This window comes from Copadichromis virginalis, linkage group LG19, assembly GCF_057382275.1.
Source record: "Copadichromis virginalis isolate Kocher_CV1m ecotype Utaka linkage group LG19, C_Virginalis_male_GT1.1, whole genome shotgun sequence".
NCBI classification, from domain to species: Eukaryota; Metazoa; Chordata; class Actinopteri; order Cichliformes; family Cichlidae; genus Copadichromis; species Copadichromis virginalis.
In genome coordinates this window covers 23,089,849-23,108,416 of record NC_140636.1, presented here as the reverse complement: position 1 = coordinate 23,108,416, position 18,568 = coordinate 23,089,849, and the positions used below count along the sequence as shown (strand labels likewise).

The 18,568-nt window shown below is 38.4% G+C and overlaps 1 protein-coding gene across 1 annotated transcript in view; it reads left to right on the top strand.

Moving 5' to 3' along the window:
- Nucleotides 1-18,568, top strand: part of galnt16 (UDP-N-acetyl-alpha-D-galactosamine:polypeptide N-acetylgalactosaminyltransferase 16) — a 37,282-nt gene that overhangs the window by 3,868 nt on the left and 14,846 nt on the right. The window contains exons 2-6 of the mRNA XM_085440874.1: nucleotides 3,498-3,679; nucleotides 6,044-6,142; nucleotides 6,291-6,358; nucleotides 10,404-10,469; nucleotides 17,382-17,503. Coding sequence (XP_085297000.1) covers nucleotides 3,498-3,679; nucleotides 6,044-6,142; nucleotides 6,291-6,358; nucleotides 10,404-10,469; nucleotides 17,382-17,503 — 537 coding nt within the window. The remainder of the gene's footprint in view (nucleotides 1-3,497; nucleotides 3,680-6,043; nucleotides 6,143-6,290; nucleotides 6,359-10,403; nucleotides 10,470-17,381; nucleotides 17,504-18,568) is intronic.

Genomic DNA, 18,568 nt, shown 5'->3' with positions numbered 1-18,568 from the left:
CTGATGATGAAAACTAGCTTGACAGTAATAATAATAATTTCATTTACGTAGCACTTTTAAAAATACACAAAGTGCTTCACACATGGGGTGAAATAAAATATATTCAAATTAGTACACACCTACATAGATGTTCTGTGGACTCATCTGTTACCACAGCCACAGCAGGGCTGCGTCTCCGGGCAATCAGGCAGATTGCACTTGCATGTGACTTGTTGAGTCTTTTAACTCAGCCTGAAAGAGCGGACATGTGTTCATCTTCCAGACTAAGCTCATGTTTAATTCAGTGGACCGAGCCTCAAAGCGCCTTCTGTTATTTATATCTTAATATCCTCTCTGTACCATTTTTTGTAGCTTTTAATATTTAGTCATGATGATATTTACAGATAACCAAGGGATTTTGGAAAGAAATCAGAACAACGCGAAGATAAAAAACAGTCAAAATATCACGTTATGGTAGAAGAACTTAACATAATAATGAATTTCACATGCAACATATACTTATTAAGCTATCCCACTTGTTTTGCAGATTTTCTAGTCCATGGCCTGACTCTGTTATCTCAGGCTTGGCTCCAGCCTGAAAAGATAAATTAATAGCAGTGATAAATATAGGCCCGTAGCCCCGATTGTGTCCCCTCCGAGATGATTTAGAGACTGCTAATGGACAGTTTGTTTACATTCACAAATGATAACAGTTTGGGCCTTAAGAGCCTGCTTTACATAGAGTACCTTAGCTCTAAAAAGCCAGAACTGTTCTTGTTTAAAATGATTGTAAATTTACCAGAATCTGCTGAATGAGCATAATTCAAAACAAATCAAGTGTGTGATCATGTATGAGTTGTATAGTTTTAATGTTTTATTTGGGAACAGAATGGTGTGTATGCGTAAGTTTGGTGATGGATTTTTTATTATGAATGAACGATGAATTTTTATGAATTATTATGTCTATTTTTTATTCTTAAGGACAACAGATGGAAATGAGCCCTTGGCTATAATCTGGTATGTTTGCATTCATGTAATTTTTTTTTTTACATTTATGTTCATTAACATGCACTATCCTAAATAAATAAATAAATAAATAAATTATCACACCTCTATATTTTCATCTAAATGAATCTGGTATACTTAATCAACCTTGATTAAATTATATGAAAAACACATCTAATTTCAGTTTAAATGTCATTCAGTTGGGTATTTTATTGGATTTATGTTTGGTTTTTGTCATCCTGGAAAAATTGATTTCAATTTGCTCAACATCAATCAAATACGTAAAAATAAATAATAGCTAAATAAATTCTCATGTATTTCTCTGTGTAACAAGCATCAGGTTACAGGGCTAGAAAATGTTACAATAACAGCCAAAGAAATTTAAATTTAAATTTTTCTGTAATTGGCTGCAGTTAATCTGGTTTGCCAATCGATCGAGCCAAACAGATTAGATTTGTTGAAGCTGTTACTGTTTCAAAGCTAAAGCTGCCGGGCTTTGTTTGGTGTTTTCCTCAAATACTCCTGCCATCTGTAAATGGCTTCTGAAATTAGGATTAGGATTAATCCTGTTTTGCATACAGATGAGTAATTTTATTAGAAATCTATCTACATCTAATTAGCAAGTAGATGTAAAAAAAGATAGAAAATTATATGTCCTTATCAGTGAAATGTACTTGATGCATAGAGTGAGTTCAAACAGCTTGGTTATCACTTTAATGATCAATTGATTGAAGTGGATTTCATTAAATTTTGTACTCAGCTCATGATTACAGCTTTCAATTTGGTATATACAAGAGAATGAGACTTAGTATTTTACGTATTTTTGATTTTTGTTTTTCTTTTGTAGAAAAAACATCATAACTCAGCAATTCTCTGAAAGATAAAAAATGACTATCATATAAAATATAATGAGTAAGCTTATAGACTAGAATTTAGACCTATTTTACATATTATGTAAGCTGTAATGTCTAAACTTTGCAAATTCAGGCAGCATTTTGCTGTTATTTCAATAACATAAACCCGTATTTTGTGCTGATCTATCAGAAATATGCTGCCACCACTGTATGCACTTGTCAAAATAAATTAGTGTAGTTTTTAAAGAAATTCCAAGAAGTCTAAAGAGCTCAAGTTCATGAGCTAATGTATGTACTAGCTGCTAGCTGGCCCAATTTAATCCCACATGCACAGATTCCTCCACCAGGCATTAAGTGACATTAGCATTGATTCTGAATAATGTCAGCATGACTATTTTCACCTGCTGGATGCAATTTGTTTAGTTTGTTTCATGTTGCTGATGTAATAAGGCTGCTGCTCCTCGAATTCCCACCATTAACCACCAAATAAAAACCAAAACAATGAGCTAAAAGGCGGTAAACTGAACAGTCAGATTTTGAGCTTTATCATCACCTGGTCCACTGTTGAAAAATATACATTACAGCCTTAAAACTAGAGGTCTCGCTGCTATAGTAAGTGTGCCCTTCAGCTGGCTTTCTCTCTAGCTGTGCAGCGCAGATATATTTGAGCATGAATCCTTGAGGCTTGCGGGGTCATACTGCTCCTCTGGGGTGACTGAAAATGAGGTCAGTCTTACCTGAACCTCTTCAGGAGCTTTCTCTAAATCCCCCTGCTTACACCGACCTTTAATAAAGCGGCGCAGTACAAAACCGCTGCCTTTCTGTCTCTGTCCATTTTGCCGTTGCATCTCTAATGAGGGCTGCTCTCATCTCCCTTTATGTATTCATCAGCTATTTTAACCTCCCACTCACCCAGGCTGCCAGAGAGTGTTAAAGCTCCTTGCGGGAAAAAACCATTAATTACTGAGGATTTATAGAATATGTATTCCGATTTGATGAGTGCCCATCCCGTTTTGCCCTGTTAGCACTGACACGATGACCTGAATAAGAAAATAGCATTTACATTTTAATCACTTGGCTTGTACTTTTCTTCACATTGGATTAAAAGTTAAAGCAATTTATTTATTTTTTGCCTTATTTAGCAGGGATGCTGCACATTAATAATTATGGCAGGAAATATGCCAGAGATTGCCAAGAGGGTTTTGGGGGGGATGTCCCTGAACAGATATTACAAAGTCACATTTAAAAAAACAAGATTGTGAGATGTTTAGTTAGCAGAGTGTAAGGGCTTACAAATATCAGATGAGCTGTTTTTAATCTTCAGAGATGTCAGAGTTATTTTTTCTCTTATCTTGAGGAGGATACTGGATCCCAAATTATTCCCAAATGCAGACAGGTGTCTTGTAGAGTTTGTTAAGACAGACAGTTCCCTTTGTGTGTCACTTTCACAGGAATTATAGGTGCTGATTGTTGATAAAAGGCACTGAGCGAGTGGAGTGTTGACAGTCAAAATCACCTGTGTATGCCTGAGTGACAGCAAGAGAGTTTTGTGTGTGTATACAATTTAAATCACACTCGTGCACACTTTTGAGTATCAGTCATTCACAACAATCCTTGTTTTTCTTAGCATTTGAATCCAGCTTTCATCATTTTGTGCAGGTGACCCAGCCCCCTCGGGCCGAGCAGCAGGGCCAGCTGCTGGGCAGCTTCGATGAGAAGGCTTACTTAGCAGCAAAGCAGCTGAAACCAGGCGACGACCCGTACAAGGACCATGCCTTCAACCTGCAGGAGAGCGACCGGCTGGGCAGCGAGCGAGCCATACGAGACACTCGACACTACAGGTGAGCGGGGTTAGTCCAGGTACTGTCTGCCTCCTCTGATCAGCACAAGTGGATCGGGGACTAATCTTGTATGAGCTGTGTAAAAGATCTGCTAATAAGCTGATTTGATGTTGGGAGTTCGTCGTCAGACGTGCAGCGTTTAGCGTAAACTGCTGTGATTCAGATCATGACGTGAACTTAAACCTTTTTTTGGCAAAAAAGAAAAGAAAAGAAAGAAAGATCAGATTTATTGTTTTGCTGAAGACATTGGACCTTGTGTTGAAACTTTTTGCCTTCTGCTGTGTTAAAGATCAAAAGATCAAGAATGAATCTTCCAACACATTTTCTTTGCTTAGTTTAGAGGCCTTGGGTTTTAGTGCACTCAGTAACTTAGAATATTTCGAATTTCTTTTTAAAGTGGAGTGGTCACTACAAGCACTGCTACAAAAGCAGGTCATACAGGTTTGCATTTTAACTCGCGGCTCTAAGGAACCTTTTTCTCAGTGTGCATAATGTCTCCTCCAGTTTTCGTTTGCAGCGTCATGTTTAAAGATACAATTTGAGTTGAAGTAAAACAAACCTTTAGTTTTTCTCAGAAGATATTTTCCCTCTTTTGAGTTTTGTTTTTTATCCAGATTGCTCTAAAATCCACTTATCCGTGATTGTTGGGCTTCTTCTATAACTGGAAAATGCAGCTAAATGGCTGCCAACTGAAAGTTCTTTTTTTATTCAACCTTTATTTATGCAGAGCAGGTTGCTCCTTTTTAAAGCCGCGTTCTGTTCACTGTTACGCTGAGGCATAAAATTGCAGGAAACAACACAAGTGAGTCATAAACAGAAGAGGACAATAGGCAATAAACAAAGTGTGAGCTCGGCTGAAAGCAGGTAAAAGGTTATTATACATGCATATGTATAATTATATAATATATAATTAAACAAGTGATTCTCCTGTTAAATTACAGTAAACTCGTGAAAGCTAGTTTCACTGGATGAAACTGCTGTTTAGAGTGTTGGTGGAGAAAACATAACTTCTAAACAGTATGAGCTGTATAGTATAATACTGCCAGCTGTTTATTTACCAACAATTAGCTTATTATTTAAAATATTTTTTCAGTATTTTAGATACATATCTTTAAAAATGCACTTCTTATGTTGAACAGGTTCTTGGTTTTCTATGTGAGCAGACAGTCTTTACCCACCTACTGTTTAAACCTTTGTTTGAAAGGGACAGCCGGCCTAAGAGGCTTTGACCTGTGAAATCATGTAAAATCCTACTAAAGTGGAGAAATTCACTCAAAACGTCTATTTTAACTATGAAAAAATTCAAGCTTTTGTCTCTGCCCTCTGTACTTCGTGTGATTTCAGAAATTCTGCTGTATTCAACGTTTAAAAAACACTAAAAATAATCACTGGCCAGAGAATTTCCTTTGAGAATAATCCCTACAGGAGTCTTGATCATGATGGCTAAATAGTGCTAAATAAAACCCAAGTGCTGTTCTTGCCCCACAAACACTGCGAACCACAGCATAAGTGGAATAGAAAATCTTCACACTTCCAAATTTAAATATTTGAATATGACATATGGATATTCCAGTGAGTCTCTGACCACTCTCACGGGTTGCTAAGGTATTTTAGCCCTCGTTTTAAATTTTTATACGTTGACAGCATGCTACAAGAAGGTAATAGGACTTGATGATACATTGTGACAGCTTTTACAGCACATCACTGTACAAACCAATGAATGTTTTCGAAAGTCATTGGTGCAAACTGTTTTTTCCTCAGAGGGTTTTCACGAGGATTGTAACATTTGAGAACATCCAAACTATTTTTATAAAGATGTTTCATTTTATTTCTGATAATGGTTCCGCATGCTATATTTTCCCAGTTTAATTTTCTGTTCCTATTATAAGCTGCTGTTGATTTCTTTTTCATTACAAAATTACATCAAAGTCTCATATGTAATTATATCAAATGGCAGCACGTCTAATATGTGAACATACCCGTACGACTTACTAATTAAACAAACGCTGCAATCGTGCAGTGATTGTTAATCTTGTAATAATGACTCCTTAGTGAATGTATATTGTTGCCTTTATTTTCCTGTTTCGTTGTGGTGTATGATATTTGAATTTCATACCTTATAACCTAGGCTCAATGCGCCCAGCAACAGGTAGCAGATTAAAACGGAGGGTCAGATATCTGTGCGAATGTTGCTGGGCAACTGGATATTTCTATGTCACTACAGCAACAATGCAGAGACGACTCCGCGGGGCAGCTCGGCCAATCGCATGTGTCTGAAACTGTGTCCAGCATGTGTGTGCGTGAATACAAGACGTCCAGGTTTGTATGAGTTACCACATGTGACCTTCTCACCCCTGCGTGCAGGTGTGCAGCTCTGACTTATGACACAGACCTTCCCTCCACAAGTATCGTCATAACTTTTCACAACGAGGCCCGCTCTACTCTTCTTCGCACCATTAAAAGGTAATGACGCAAGTGGCCAAATTAGACAGGAGAAATGACACCAACTTGTGTGCTTGCTCTAATCTTCTTCTATCACAGCACAAATTTCCCTGCCATGGGATCAAGTCTTAGCTTATCTTATCTTATCTTATTTTCTTTTCCCGCTCAGTGTCCTGATGCGAAGTCCGCCATCATTGATTCAAGAAATAATCCTGATAGATGACTTCAGCTCTGACCGTGAGTTTTGTTCTTTTTGTATCTGAACTGCTGCTCAGAAAGGCTTCAGATGAATGCTGAATAGATGTTGCTCTGTGCCTTTTGTATGTACAAAATAGAAAACTGTTAAAAAAGTATGTTAATTCTGAGTTTACGGCTTGTTTCTGCTGTCTCCATGGCAACCCCCACCCACCTACCCCAAAAAAGAAAACTGTAAAAAAATTATTTGAAGCAAACAAAACAAAGAAACTGAAAATGGAAATAAATATTAATATAAAATGAAAGCTAAATTTGCTCAAAGATTCTGTACTGTGCTTGTTTCTGAGAACTTAGATTTTATGTTTGGACTAATGGTGCACATTATTATTTCGATTTTTCTTAATTTATTCATTTACTTGTTTATGTGGAGTAACTTTGAAGCTACTTTCATGGAAACACTGACACTGAATTATAATTCTATAGTTCACCTTCCCTGTGAAAGCTGCTGTGAAAAACGTTTCAAGACATGCAAACACAGTCAGACGTTGTAAAATCTGACTGCATAATACAGTGTTTTTGCTTTGGTAGCCTCAGGGGTTGCCGTGCAGAGTGTCCATAAAAAGTGAGGAAACTGGACAAGTGGAGGACAAAAGGCCTGCAAAGACCTGACGTAGCACACAAGAGATGCATCAGGCCCTTCAACTGATCATCTACTGTCTCAGTGGGAACCTGGTTTTCAAAATAAAGGAAAACAAGGAGAAAAAGCTGAGATGTACCAAATTGTATAGTACTTGAACTGTAAATCAGTGTTAGTAGGTCCGAATTAATTCAAATGATTTTGGTTCAAATCATCAATATGTACAGAGGACGTCAGGAGAGATTACAGAAGGAAGACAGTGTAAAGTAAATGGTAAACTTTAAATGGACTAGTTCTTATATTCCCTTTTTTTTTTTACTGTTCCTTCTTATATTTCTAAAATCCTGACTTTGATGCCGGAAGGCAGTTAAGCATGTATCAGCGTGTGTGATGAAAATACCAACCAGTCGGGAATCCAAATTACTGGAAAATTGTAGGAGGGAATAATTTCAGAAGAAACGAGCGGCCTTTTAGGTTTGTATTGCTCATAGGAAATCAGAAACTTAATGACAGGTGGCTGCTTTTTATATGTCTGAGGCAAATATGAAAAAATGTGAACGTAAACAACAGCTGTAGCAGAAGTGAGCTGGAGAAACACACGAGTAACAGCCTGGAAAGAGAACTAGCAGAATCAGTTTAATTCATTCATTTTGAAAATTTTGAGTTGAGTTGGTTTAATATCACCGTAAAAAGTGGCTGATGTGGTTTATGTGGCTGTGGAATTATCGGATAACCACACTTTAGTAATTATTCCCCTTTGTCAGCATCGGGCTGAGAAGTTTCATGAGCTCATGTCGCCAGTGCCTTCTGTAATTACCACCACATGGATCCTCTGTCTGTGGGAACAGCACGGCGACCTATATCCACGGTGTACTAACACCCTCACACGTGCATTCGTACTCGGAGGTGTCAAAGCTGGCCAGACATCTAGACAGTAGTGTCTCAGTGGCAGGAGCAGCGGGAGCTCTGTAGCCCACTAATGCCTCATTTATCCCTCGTCTCCTGCTGCCAGTCTACCTGCACCTTGGCTGTACCAGCAGGGTTCACAGTGAACAAAGGGTTCTTAAGCTACACTCTTAATCTCTTCCCTGTTTTGGATTTTAATTCCCAGTATTAATTATCATGTGAACCAGTCTCAAACACACTTTGGTTCTAGTTTGTGACTTTTAGTTTCGACTCAGTCTGACTGTGAACCAGTGAGCCTCCAATTAGCTGACTTCTCCAGTTGCTGCACTCTAATGGGTGCCATTGTTACCAGTTTCAGACAATTAACACAACAGCTGCTACAGTTTTGAAACAGGAAGGTCCACAGCATGCTTTGTTCCTCAAATATTGTTAGTTTTATTTGTTTTACTTCTGTGAGATAGTAAAGGAGATTTTTTCCTGTAGTTTCTGTACAGTTAGAATCTCTCACCACTTAGACCCAACATTTTTACTCTGGGGATTGTTGCAGTGTATGTATTACCTAATAGTCATTCTGAAGCTGAATCCTTTACAGTGTTTTACAGCAGGTTTCAGCTCATTGTTAGAGGTTAACTTTTGTGTTTTGATGAACTCGCACCGCTGTCATAGCAGCTGGTCACAGCTGGCAAGTCCCACGTGACAGATCAGTTATTGCAGGCTTAAATAAACATGGATTTCCACGCTCTCACGGCAGCCACTTCAATATTATACATGTCCCGCTGTATGAGCAGCAATTGTCTGATCATAAAGGTTCAGTTTACCAACATATATGATAAAATAAGCACGTTTTTGCTTTTCTTCATGGATTTATTTCCCACTCTGTTGTAATATCTTCACCGAGAAAAAATGTAGATGAATGAGTGAATATATTCAAATCAGGGCTGCTGTGTCAAGTGTGCAGGTGGAATTTAGAGAGACAGTCAGCCGATGCAGTGAGAGTGTGAGCTGATTTGTTAGTAGACGTGACGGTGTTGGAGGATGTCGGCCAGCAGCAGCAGGAGGGATTGTCCTGGCCGAGCGTAATCCTGTTAAGGCTCGCCCGCTTTAATCACAAGGACATGGTGCTCAATCAAGGACAGTGATCTTTACTGCAAGCCTGCATGTGACTCCAACAGTGTGGAGACAGGCATACACTGGATTAATTAATATTTACAGGACTCAGATAAGCTCAGTTTAAACTTAACAGATTCACACAATCAGTCAAACTAAAAGTCCTGGGTTTGAATCCACTGGCTGGTTGAGTTTGTGGAGTTCTTCCCATGTTTACGTGGGTTCTCCCCGGGTATCCGATCTTCTTCCCACAGTCCAAAGACATACATGGGTTAGCTTAACTAAAATAAAGGCTGTATTGGCTGTAGGTGTGAATGTTGTCTGTGACCCTGAACTGGGTCAGCAGAAAGAAACAGATGAGATGATTATCTTGTTAATTCAGAAAAACAGGATAATATACTGTAGTTTAAAACGATAACTCACAAAACTCTTAAAATTGTCATTTTTTTGTGTGTAGTCTGGGGGGAAAAAATTCCCTGATGCAAACAGGCTTTCACACACTCACATGCATGCATACAAGCTTATACAATCAGGCTAAAAGTGTACAACATCTGTTCGGTGGGAGTGATCTATGACTTTTTGCTGTTCTTGCCCGAGTCTTGTGAGTCTTCTCTACACACACCAGCTGTCCCCCCATTAGGAGCAACACTAAAGCCATACACATGCACGCACACACACCCTCTGACTCTACAGTCTACATGCAAACAAACAGGTTTGTACACACAGCAAATTTAATCACAGAGGATTACAACTTGTCATGCTCGTTTCTGTCAGCATAAGGTTGTATCGCTGCTCGGGAGGGGGTCTGCTTGATCTCTCCACAATCCCTCAGCAAGATCACAAACACAGACACAAGCACACACTCTCTGCTGCTAATGCCAATCTTCCCAAGTGTGTGTGTATATGTGTGTACCTGTGCTTGTGTGTTGTTTGTAATGATGTCCACTACAACAGCAGCTCTGTGCCAGCTATGGCTCATGTAGAAACATGGAGTGGATGATGGAAGTTGGCTCGCTGGTGGATTTGTTTATGGAAAAAAGGATTTTGAATTGAATCATGCAGTGAGCTCTTTTGCTTGAACACTCTGACCTGTGCACTTTTTTGTGTTTACGTGTTTCTCATTATTATAGCCTAAGTGAAATGGATGCACCGATGGATGTTTGAATGTCTTTAGCTCATATACTGCAGCATTAAGTGACTTTTATCACAGCACTGAGTAGTGTGCTTATTGAGGGTGTGTATCCGTAACCATGCCCTTGTTTGTCTGTGTTTATGTCTGTTTAAGTGCACTAAATCCATGTAAGTGTGGCAGCGTGGTGTGCTTGTGGGTTTGGGTGAGTGACAGAGTGTGAGATGAGGCAGCGAGGAGAAATATTTTTCTCAGTGTGTGTTCTCCTTCCACCATAAAATGCCATCTCCTCTGCTCTCCTCCCCCAGCTGAGGACTGCCAGCTGCTCACTCAGATCCCCAAAGTGCGCTGCCTGAGGAACGGCAGGAGAGAGGGTGAGTGTGCGGGGACAAGGGGAACGATGGGAAGGGGGGAAAATGACTTAATGGAAAAGATATTGGACTGAAAAGGGGATGTATTTTGTGTGGCTTTTTTTAAAGGAATAACTCATAGAAAGACAAGTGAAGGCGAAGATGGTAAAAATGCTTCACATGACAGCAGATAGTCACTGAAAATGTGTGTCCAAAAATACTGGAGTGGAAAAAACAAATCAAGTGGAAAACAGAAACAGACCAAAAAGATATGAACAGCTGTTGTTTCAGTCATTTTATGTAAAAGGAAAAAAAATTATGTAATGAGAGCTAATTAATCATTTAGTCAATAACATCTGACAACACAGTGAAAAACAGAAAATGCTTAAAAAAGCGATTGTCACAGGAAAAAGTGGGCTTGTAATTGCTGATGGATGAGGCCAAATTGTAAGAATACACAAGAAACTGACAGCATCCAAAAGGATAAACACAAAGAGCCAGGGAATAAATGCAAGGACACAGAAGAAGCAGAGTTATTATAGATTTATTTATTTTTAATTTTGTTTAGTTTCAGTTTGTTTACTGAGTGAGTTTCTGGTTTTTATTGTTTTTTATTAACAGTTTCAGTGTTACTTTTAGTCTTTCTAATTATTATAGTATGTCTCAATAAACGTGTCAATGATTTATTTTTTTACCAAAAACCCCTAAAACTAAAGATATTTCTTCTGTATTTTTATTTTACTTTAGTGTGTTGTGTGAAAGTGTGTGAAACTAGGAGTGAAAAATAAATTTTAGTTGACTAAACTAAAATCTGTTTTTCACTCCTAGTTTTTGTTTTTACCGTGGGTTTAGTGAATTATAATGACCTTGACAAGAAGAAACAGGAACATCCACAGACAGCATGAAAAATGATGACAGGATCTACACCCGCCCCCTCCTGATTTCTTAGTTTTTTTGCTTATTAGTCTTACTTATGTTTTTCAGAGCATCAAGCAAATTATAATAGTAGGCAAAGATAACTTGAGTAAATACAAAAAATAGATTTTAAATAATGATTTTATTTATTAAGAGGAAGAAAAAGCTGTGCAAACCTGGCCCTATGTTAAATCATGAATTAACAGTGATTAACCACATTTTTTGGAAAGATGAGTCCAATTTCAGTACCCGCAGCCAGGCCTGAGTACTGCCAGATTAAATCCCAAAATCATTTAAATCAAACCCTGTCTGACAAAGTGTAGGAAGCTAAAAGACCTCAAAAAGCAACTCATGGTGCCATGATCTAAAGAAACAGCTGAGAAACAAAGTCATTGACTTCTATCAGTCTGGAAAGGGTTACAAATCCATTTCCATGGCAAATGGATAAAACATGGAAGAGTGGTGAACTTTCTCAGCAAAACGCATCGCTGACTCATCCAGAAAGTTTGAAGTAAAATATCCGGTTATGAGATTGTGCTTGGAAGCTCGAGCTATAATCCAAGGAAACCATCCAAAGTCCACTTCTAAATGGCTTAAAAAAACAAAATGAAGGCTTTGAAGTGGCCTAGTCAAAGTCCAGTCCAGACTTGAGTCCAATTGACATCATTTGGCATGACCTAAAAAGACCATTCATTCTCAAAAACCCTCCAATCTGACTAAATTAAAGCAATTATGTAAAGAAGAGTGGGCCAAAAGTCCTCCACAGTGATGTGAAAGTGTCATTTCCAGTTATCACACATGCTTGAGGATGAGTAGAACCAGTTATTTGGTCTAGGGTACAATTACTTTCTCATAAAGGGCATTTTGTTTCCATTAATAAATTAAATAATCCTTTATATTTTGTATTTACGCAGGTTATCTTAGTCTAGTGTTAACATTTGTTTAATGATCTAAAGAATGTAAGTGTGACCAAAGAAATAAACATTTAAAAATACTTTATTATCCACTGTATACCTACTGACAGCTGATACGCTGTATGGAGCTGCTTGGACATGTAGAAGCCACACCCTGAAGCTCCCAGTGCACTGTTTCTCTGCCAGAGGTGGTATGTAACTCTGCAGTTACCTTGTCAGCAGCACGGGGGCGCCTTTAGTGCACTATATGTTTCATAGCTCACTGACCCCGCTCTGTAGCTTTATGTGGTCTGCCACTTCCTGATTGAGTTCCTGTGGTTCTTGAACACTTCTGCTTTTCAGTAATATCACTTACAGTTGATGAAGGAATATCTGCGAGGGAAGAAATTCAACAAGTTGACTCGTCACAAAAGTAGCTTCCTACGACACTAGAATTTGGCGTGCTATTTAGAATGATCCATTCTTTCACAGATGTTTGTAGAGGCAAAATGCACGGCTAGAGGTGGTCAGTATAGTGTAGGTAACTGCAGACAGGTTAAAAACTAACACGAAAACAGTAAAACATCTTGAAAGTTGTTCAGAAATCCAGAAAAACTAAACAGAGACCAAAACTGAAGAAAACTGAGGCAAAATATTGTTAAAATAATATGACGTTAAAAAAAGAAAACTGACAAAACATAAGACTCAAAACTTAAGACACTAAAATATTAGAAAGACCTAAAAAGAAATCATAACTACAATATATTGACTAAAAGCTCAAAACTCAAAAATCAACATAAAATCTGATCCTACATAAACATAAAACAATCAACATATGCGAGTCTAAGGCAAATAGACAGTTATAGTAATTTTTGTAGAAGCATAGACTTATATATCATTAATATTATTAATTGTGTCACATGTAAGTGTAAATCCATGTTTCTGGATTTATCTGCATGCCTTACAGTTTGATCTCTTTTTTTCTGCCCTCTCACACCTTTCATTTGACTAAATTCTGTGGCAGTACTTATTAGAACCACTCACTTTATTGTTCGATCGCTCCTTCACAGGCACCTGAATGATTTTTATTCTCTAACTCTAGGATGTCAAACACAATGATTAGTCTGTCAAAGGGATCAGTCTAGCCCACTGCGTGGAAATTGTGGAAATGCAGGGTACAGTTTTTTTTTACTGTGTTTCTAACCAGGAAACATTTGTATTGCACGCTGTTAGAAATAGATGTGGGCTCATTTTATCCAGGCCTCAGGTCTGAATCATTGTCAGGTTTTCTAGCTTCTTACTAACAGCCTTTCCAGTGACCCACCACGTAAGCTGGTATAACCAACGACTGTACCAACTCGTTTCATTTTAGCATTGGTTTTTGATGACAGTAGACTGAATGTGGGAAATGCAAGTGGTTTTTTCTCTTAAGAAATCCCATTTTTGCAAATTTCTTCACACTTAATTTGAAGATACTGTTTTATGTGCCATTACTGAATGGTGTGCTGGTCTATTTGAGATTAATTTGAACCAAAATGAGATTCGTGCTCCAAATCAGGGAAGTTCGGCTGAACTTAAAGCTAAAATAAGTAGTGTTACTGTTTGATAATCCATTTTTCTCAGGTTCTTGCACTCACAGGAGAACACATTTTTTGGGCCACATGCTGTTAATGTCCGGCAGCAACAGTCCACAAGCCCAAGTTTAGCTTTCTTTACTGCCACCCTTAAAACCCACGTCCACAAATTATAATAAGCTTAATCTTAATCTATCTTTTTCATAGGCTTTCTCGTGTAGAAATACGCAAGAAGTTTTTTTAAACAGGATGACCCAGCAAAATACAGCTCTCTGAGAGTTTACTGAAAACGGTAAAAGCAAATAGTCCCTGTCCTTGTGACTGGATTGATTTTCAGCTCTTAATGGCTTCACACCTTCAGGCATCATTGACTTTCTCTGCTTTAATGCGTCAAACTGCTGCCAAAGGTCATCAGGCACTGAAGCATTAAATGTACCCACAATTACACCAAACAAGCACGAGCAGGAAGTCTTTGCTATCATGGGTGAGAACTGTGGAATAGCCAGTGTGTATCTAATATGTAGCATGTTCTGTAAATTAAGGAATTTTTCACATTGCTAGATAGATTACATACATTACATTTAGCAGCTTAATATGCAGTTTTTTCATCGTGTGTTGGTGTAAACTAAAAGCACACAGATGAGTAATCTATTGGCCTGACATTTGGTAGGTGGCCCGAAACACAGCACCAGATAAATTACTGTTTCTCCCTAAGAGGTGAAGTGCCTTAACTGACCAGGCGCGCAATCCTACTCTCAAATGTCACTTAGGTTATACTGGGGAAGGATGAAATGTGAACTGGTGTGATTCAAGCTCATTCATTGGTAAAACAAAGGTTGTGTTTGTGTAAATGATGTGCCTTAAACTGAGCACTGCTTATTCTCATGAAGCTTCTGTCAAAAGAAGCTTCGGTTAAACGTCATGCATCAGAATGAGGAAGAAACTTGATTTTTTTGAGTATTTCAGAAACTTTTGATCTATTTGAACTTTCCCACATGCAGAGAATGATCAGGAAAAGAGAAAACAACCAGTGAGCAGTAGTTCTCTGGGTGACAAAAAAGCTTCAAGCCTTTGGGAAGTAACAACCAAGCTATGCAGAAGAGCACACTGGTGCAGGAAATTGAGGCTATAATGTGCACAAGATTGCCAAAATTGGACAACAGAAGACTGGAAAAATGTCGCTTGGTCTGAAGAGTCTCAATTTCAGGTGCAACAGTCGGATGATAGGGTCATAATTTGACTCATCAACGTAAAAGCATGGGTCTATCCTGCCTTGTATCAGTGGTTCAAGCTGGCAGTGAAGGTGTGATGGAGTGAGGGATATTTTCTTGGCACACTCTCAGCTCATTATTGTTTAAATGCCACAGCCTACCTGAGTATTATGGCTGACCACATCCACCTTAACCTTTATGATCACAGTGTATCTTCTGATACCTGCTACCAACAAGAAAGTGCACCATGTGACAAAGCTCAGATCCTTTCTTGGTTTCTTGATAATGAAAATGAGTTTAAAAATGACCTCCACAGTCACCAGATCTCAATAGATTATATATAGGATGTGATGGAAATGGAGATTCCCATCGTGTATGTGCAAACGGCAACGGTGTAATGCTATCATATCAACAAGGATCAAAATATCTCTGAGAAATGTTTCCAGCAGAATTAATTAAGAACTAAGGCAGTTGATCCTTGTATTAGCAATAAGGACGGTGAATGTTTTTCTTCTTTTCTTCTTCTCTGTTACAAAAGAAAGGTGATAATTCTGAAAATCATCCTTTGAATTATTCAGAGAAACAACCTCCTCTTGAAACACTCAGGTTATTCATGATCAGCTCAGAATTAAGTTCTGGAACTCTTGTTCTATTAAAAACAAAAAGCATTTAATAAATTTGTGTTATTTTAACAATCTTTGACAAAACTCTTAAGATAACGAGCTCGATCTGTTTATGGATGCTGCATAAATATCAAAGACAATTAACCTTTTCCACATATCCAGATATTACCGTAACTGGAGGCGTACTTGGTGAAAAAGTGCCCCCGTGCTTCCAGCGAGTCTGCCTTAAATGTGAACTCTTTTAAAGTAGGTTTTACCCTCGGCGTCGCTGACGGGAGTGAGACAAGTTCTGGGATCTACTTTAGATAAATCCAAATAACTAATGTCAATTCTAGAGGCTGTTTATTCTCTACTTGCTTGTCCAGCTTAAGTCAAACGTACAGTATGTATTCCAGAAACATGGATGAAGGTGATTATCATCATCATATTTTATCATATAGCACCAATTTAATAAAGAAGAAGAAGCCAATGCTTTTTCTGTCAACTGTCAATTACAATGCAACAATCTAGAAAAACTGCAGGCAGGCCAGGTCAGCGCCCAGACAGTTCTGCTATGAAGCCATGCTGTTGTAATAAATAAAGTGGTTTGGCACTGCAGAACAGTTTTCCACTCAGTCCATTTTAAATTCGCTTTGGCCCAAAGAAGACAGCAGCATTTCTGGATCATGTTCATTTATGGCTTCTTCTTTGTATCATAGAGCTATACCTGCATTTGTGGATGAAACAACAAACTGTGTTCACAGATGCTGATTTCTGGAAGTGTTCCTGAGCCTAAGCAGTGATTTAGCTAGTTCTTGCACACAGAGATTTCTCCAATTTTGTGTGAGATATTATATAAAATAAAGGAAGAAGGGGAAAAAATCACGAGACCTAAGTAGGGTGACTTTGTGTCTGTGTTGTTCAATTTATGCAGATCCAGATATGAGGGCAACCTCATCCTTGAAATGACTCACCATCTTAGTGATGGTGATTCATTTTGTCCATTTAAGAGGGCAGTTCACTTTATATCTCAAGGAATACATCAGGTTTTCCATCACATTTATATCCCTTCTGTCTATTCACGAATAAGAGGTTCCAACCAGAAGAATGTTACACAAAACCACTATTTTTTCATCCATGTTCATTCTAGGGTCTCTTTTATTTGGTAAAATGTCGTCTCTCCTTAAGAAAAGTCTTTAAACATACTGTATTTCCTCAAAATGGTCTTTTAAGTCTTTTCAAATAACAGGGTGCAGTGTTGCTTATTTGTAATGTGCAATGGATGAGAAAGATTAAAATACTTTCAGCCATTTTTTAAATCAGTTTGATACAGTTATTTTAGATGTAAATGTCATGACCGTGTGAGTGAGGAACATCCAGAACATGATGACATGAGGAGGAAACAAAGGAGTTTGTAATTATAACCATCTCGGTTTCAGAGATACAGACTTTTGCAGATATCAATTCTCTTAAAGCTCATTCAGAACGGCTACTAGAGTGATTAATAGCTGTCCACAGACTGAAGAATAGTTATTGTCGACAAAAAAAATGACTATGACATCTTAGATCAATATAAAGCATTTTTAAAAGTGACCCAAGATGTCACCAGAAAATGTGATTTCCAGAGATTTCTTTTAAGGATCAGAGTCTTGAAAACAACACTTGCATTAAACAGCATCAGTTTAATAAAACTTTGTCCATCTGAGCAGCTTGAGACTTCAGTGTCATGTGTTTCCTTCAGGTCTGATCCGATCACGCGTGCGAGGAGCCAACACGGCCTCTGCTTCGATCTTGACCTTTCTGGACAGCCACTGTGAGGTCAACACTGACTGGCTGCAGCCTATGATACAGAGAGTCAAGGAGGTACAATCGCACATGCTCACACACACACTTAGTCAGACACTTAAATGCATGCTGCACATATCCACACGCACAACCTCATGCATATGCTTGGAGGCGGAACATTTATTTTCTTCTCCGTGGTAGATTTTATTGACTGTGATGCAATATGTTGGCACTGCGTGTTGTTAAATAAACACTCAATTTGTTCAGCTAAGATTCAAGTCAGACTATAGCAGATGTCACACGCTGCTCTGCCGCAGCTGGAAAAAGTTTGGTGGGTTTTTTCCTCCTCAGCCTGTTTTCCACTCTGTCCTTTGCATGAAATCACTTCATATAGTTCACTGAAATTGTGCTATATATAGTTGTCTCTGCCTGATTTGGGTTCATTTTTTCTTATTTGCTTAACACATTGGTCAGTGACACTTGGGAGCTGACTTTAATGAGACAAGATGATGATGATTACTGAGTGACCAAAATCCTAATTAGCTTCTCACAACTGAGTCTCCGCTATAGAGGAAACTCTGAATGGGATAATGAGGGAGTGGTTTGGTTGAGTTGGCTGCTTTGTGTAGCAGCTGTGGTGCCGTGGACTGTTATTGCATTTATTCTTACAGCATTGTCTTTAAATCAATAACACTCTTTGTTAATGACAGATTTTCCTGATTCACTGCCTCTTAAAAAAATAATTAGGCCGTCCATCAGGAGCACTATAGTACTGTCACATCCGGCCGCAAGTGTTTTACACTTCAAAATATGATGCGATGCCAGCCAGTCTTCATTATGTGGTGGATTTATTTATTTATTTAAAATACTGGTGGTATTTCCATGTGAGCTTTCTTGGACATTTCAGCAGTAAGCACTCACTGTTTCTGTTCCAGTCTGCTTTCTTTTTCTCACAAAGTCACACAAGTGAGGTACACAGAGAATGGAAATACAGAGCGGCACAAAATCGTGTGCAGAGATGAATGTTTAATTCCTATAAAGTGAGTGTATTGATATAGTTGCGGAAAGAAATTCATCACCTGCTGTGACTGTCTCCTCCCTGCCCTGACATTATTAGCATCCTGTGACTGTGACTGGTTATGG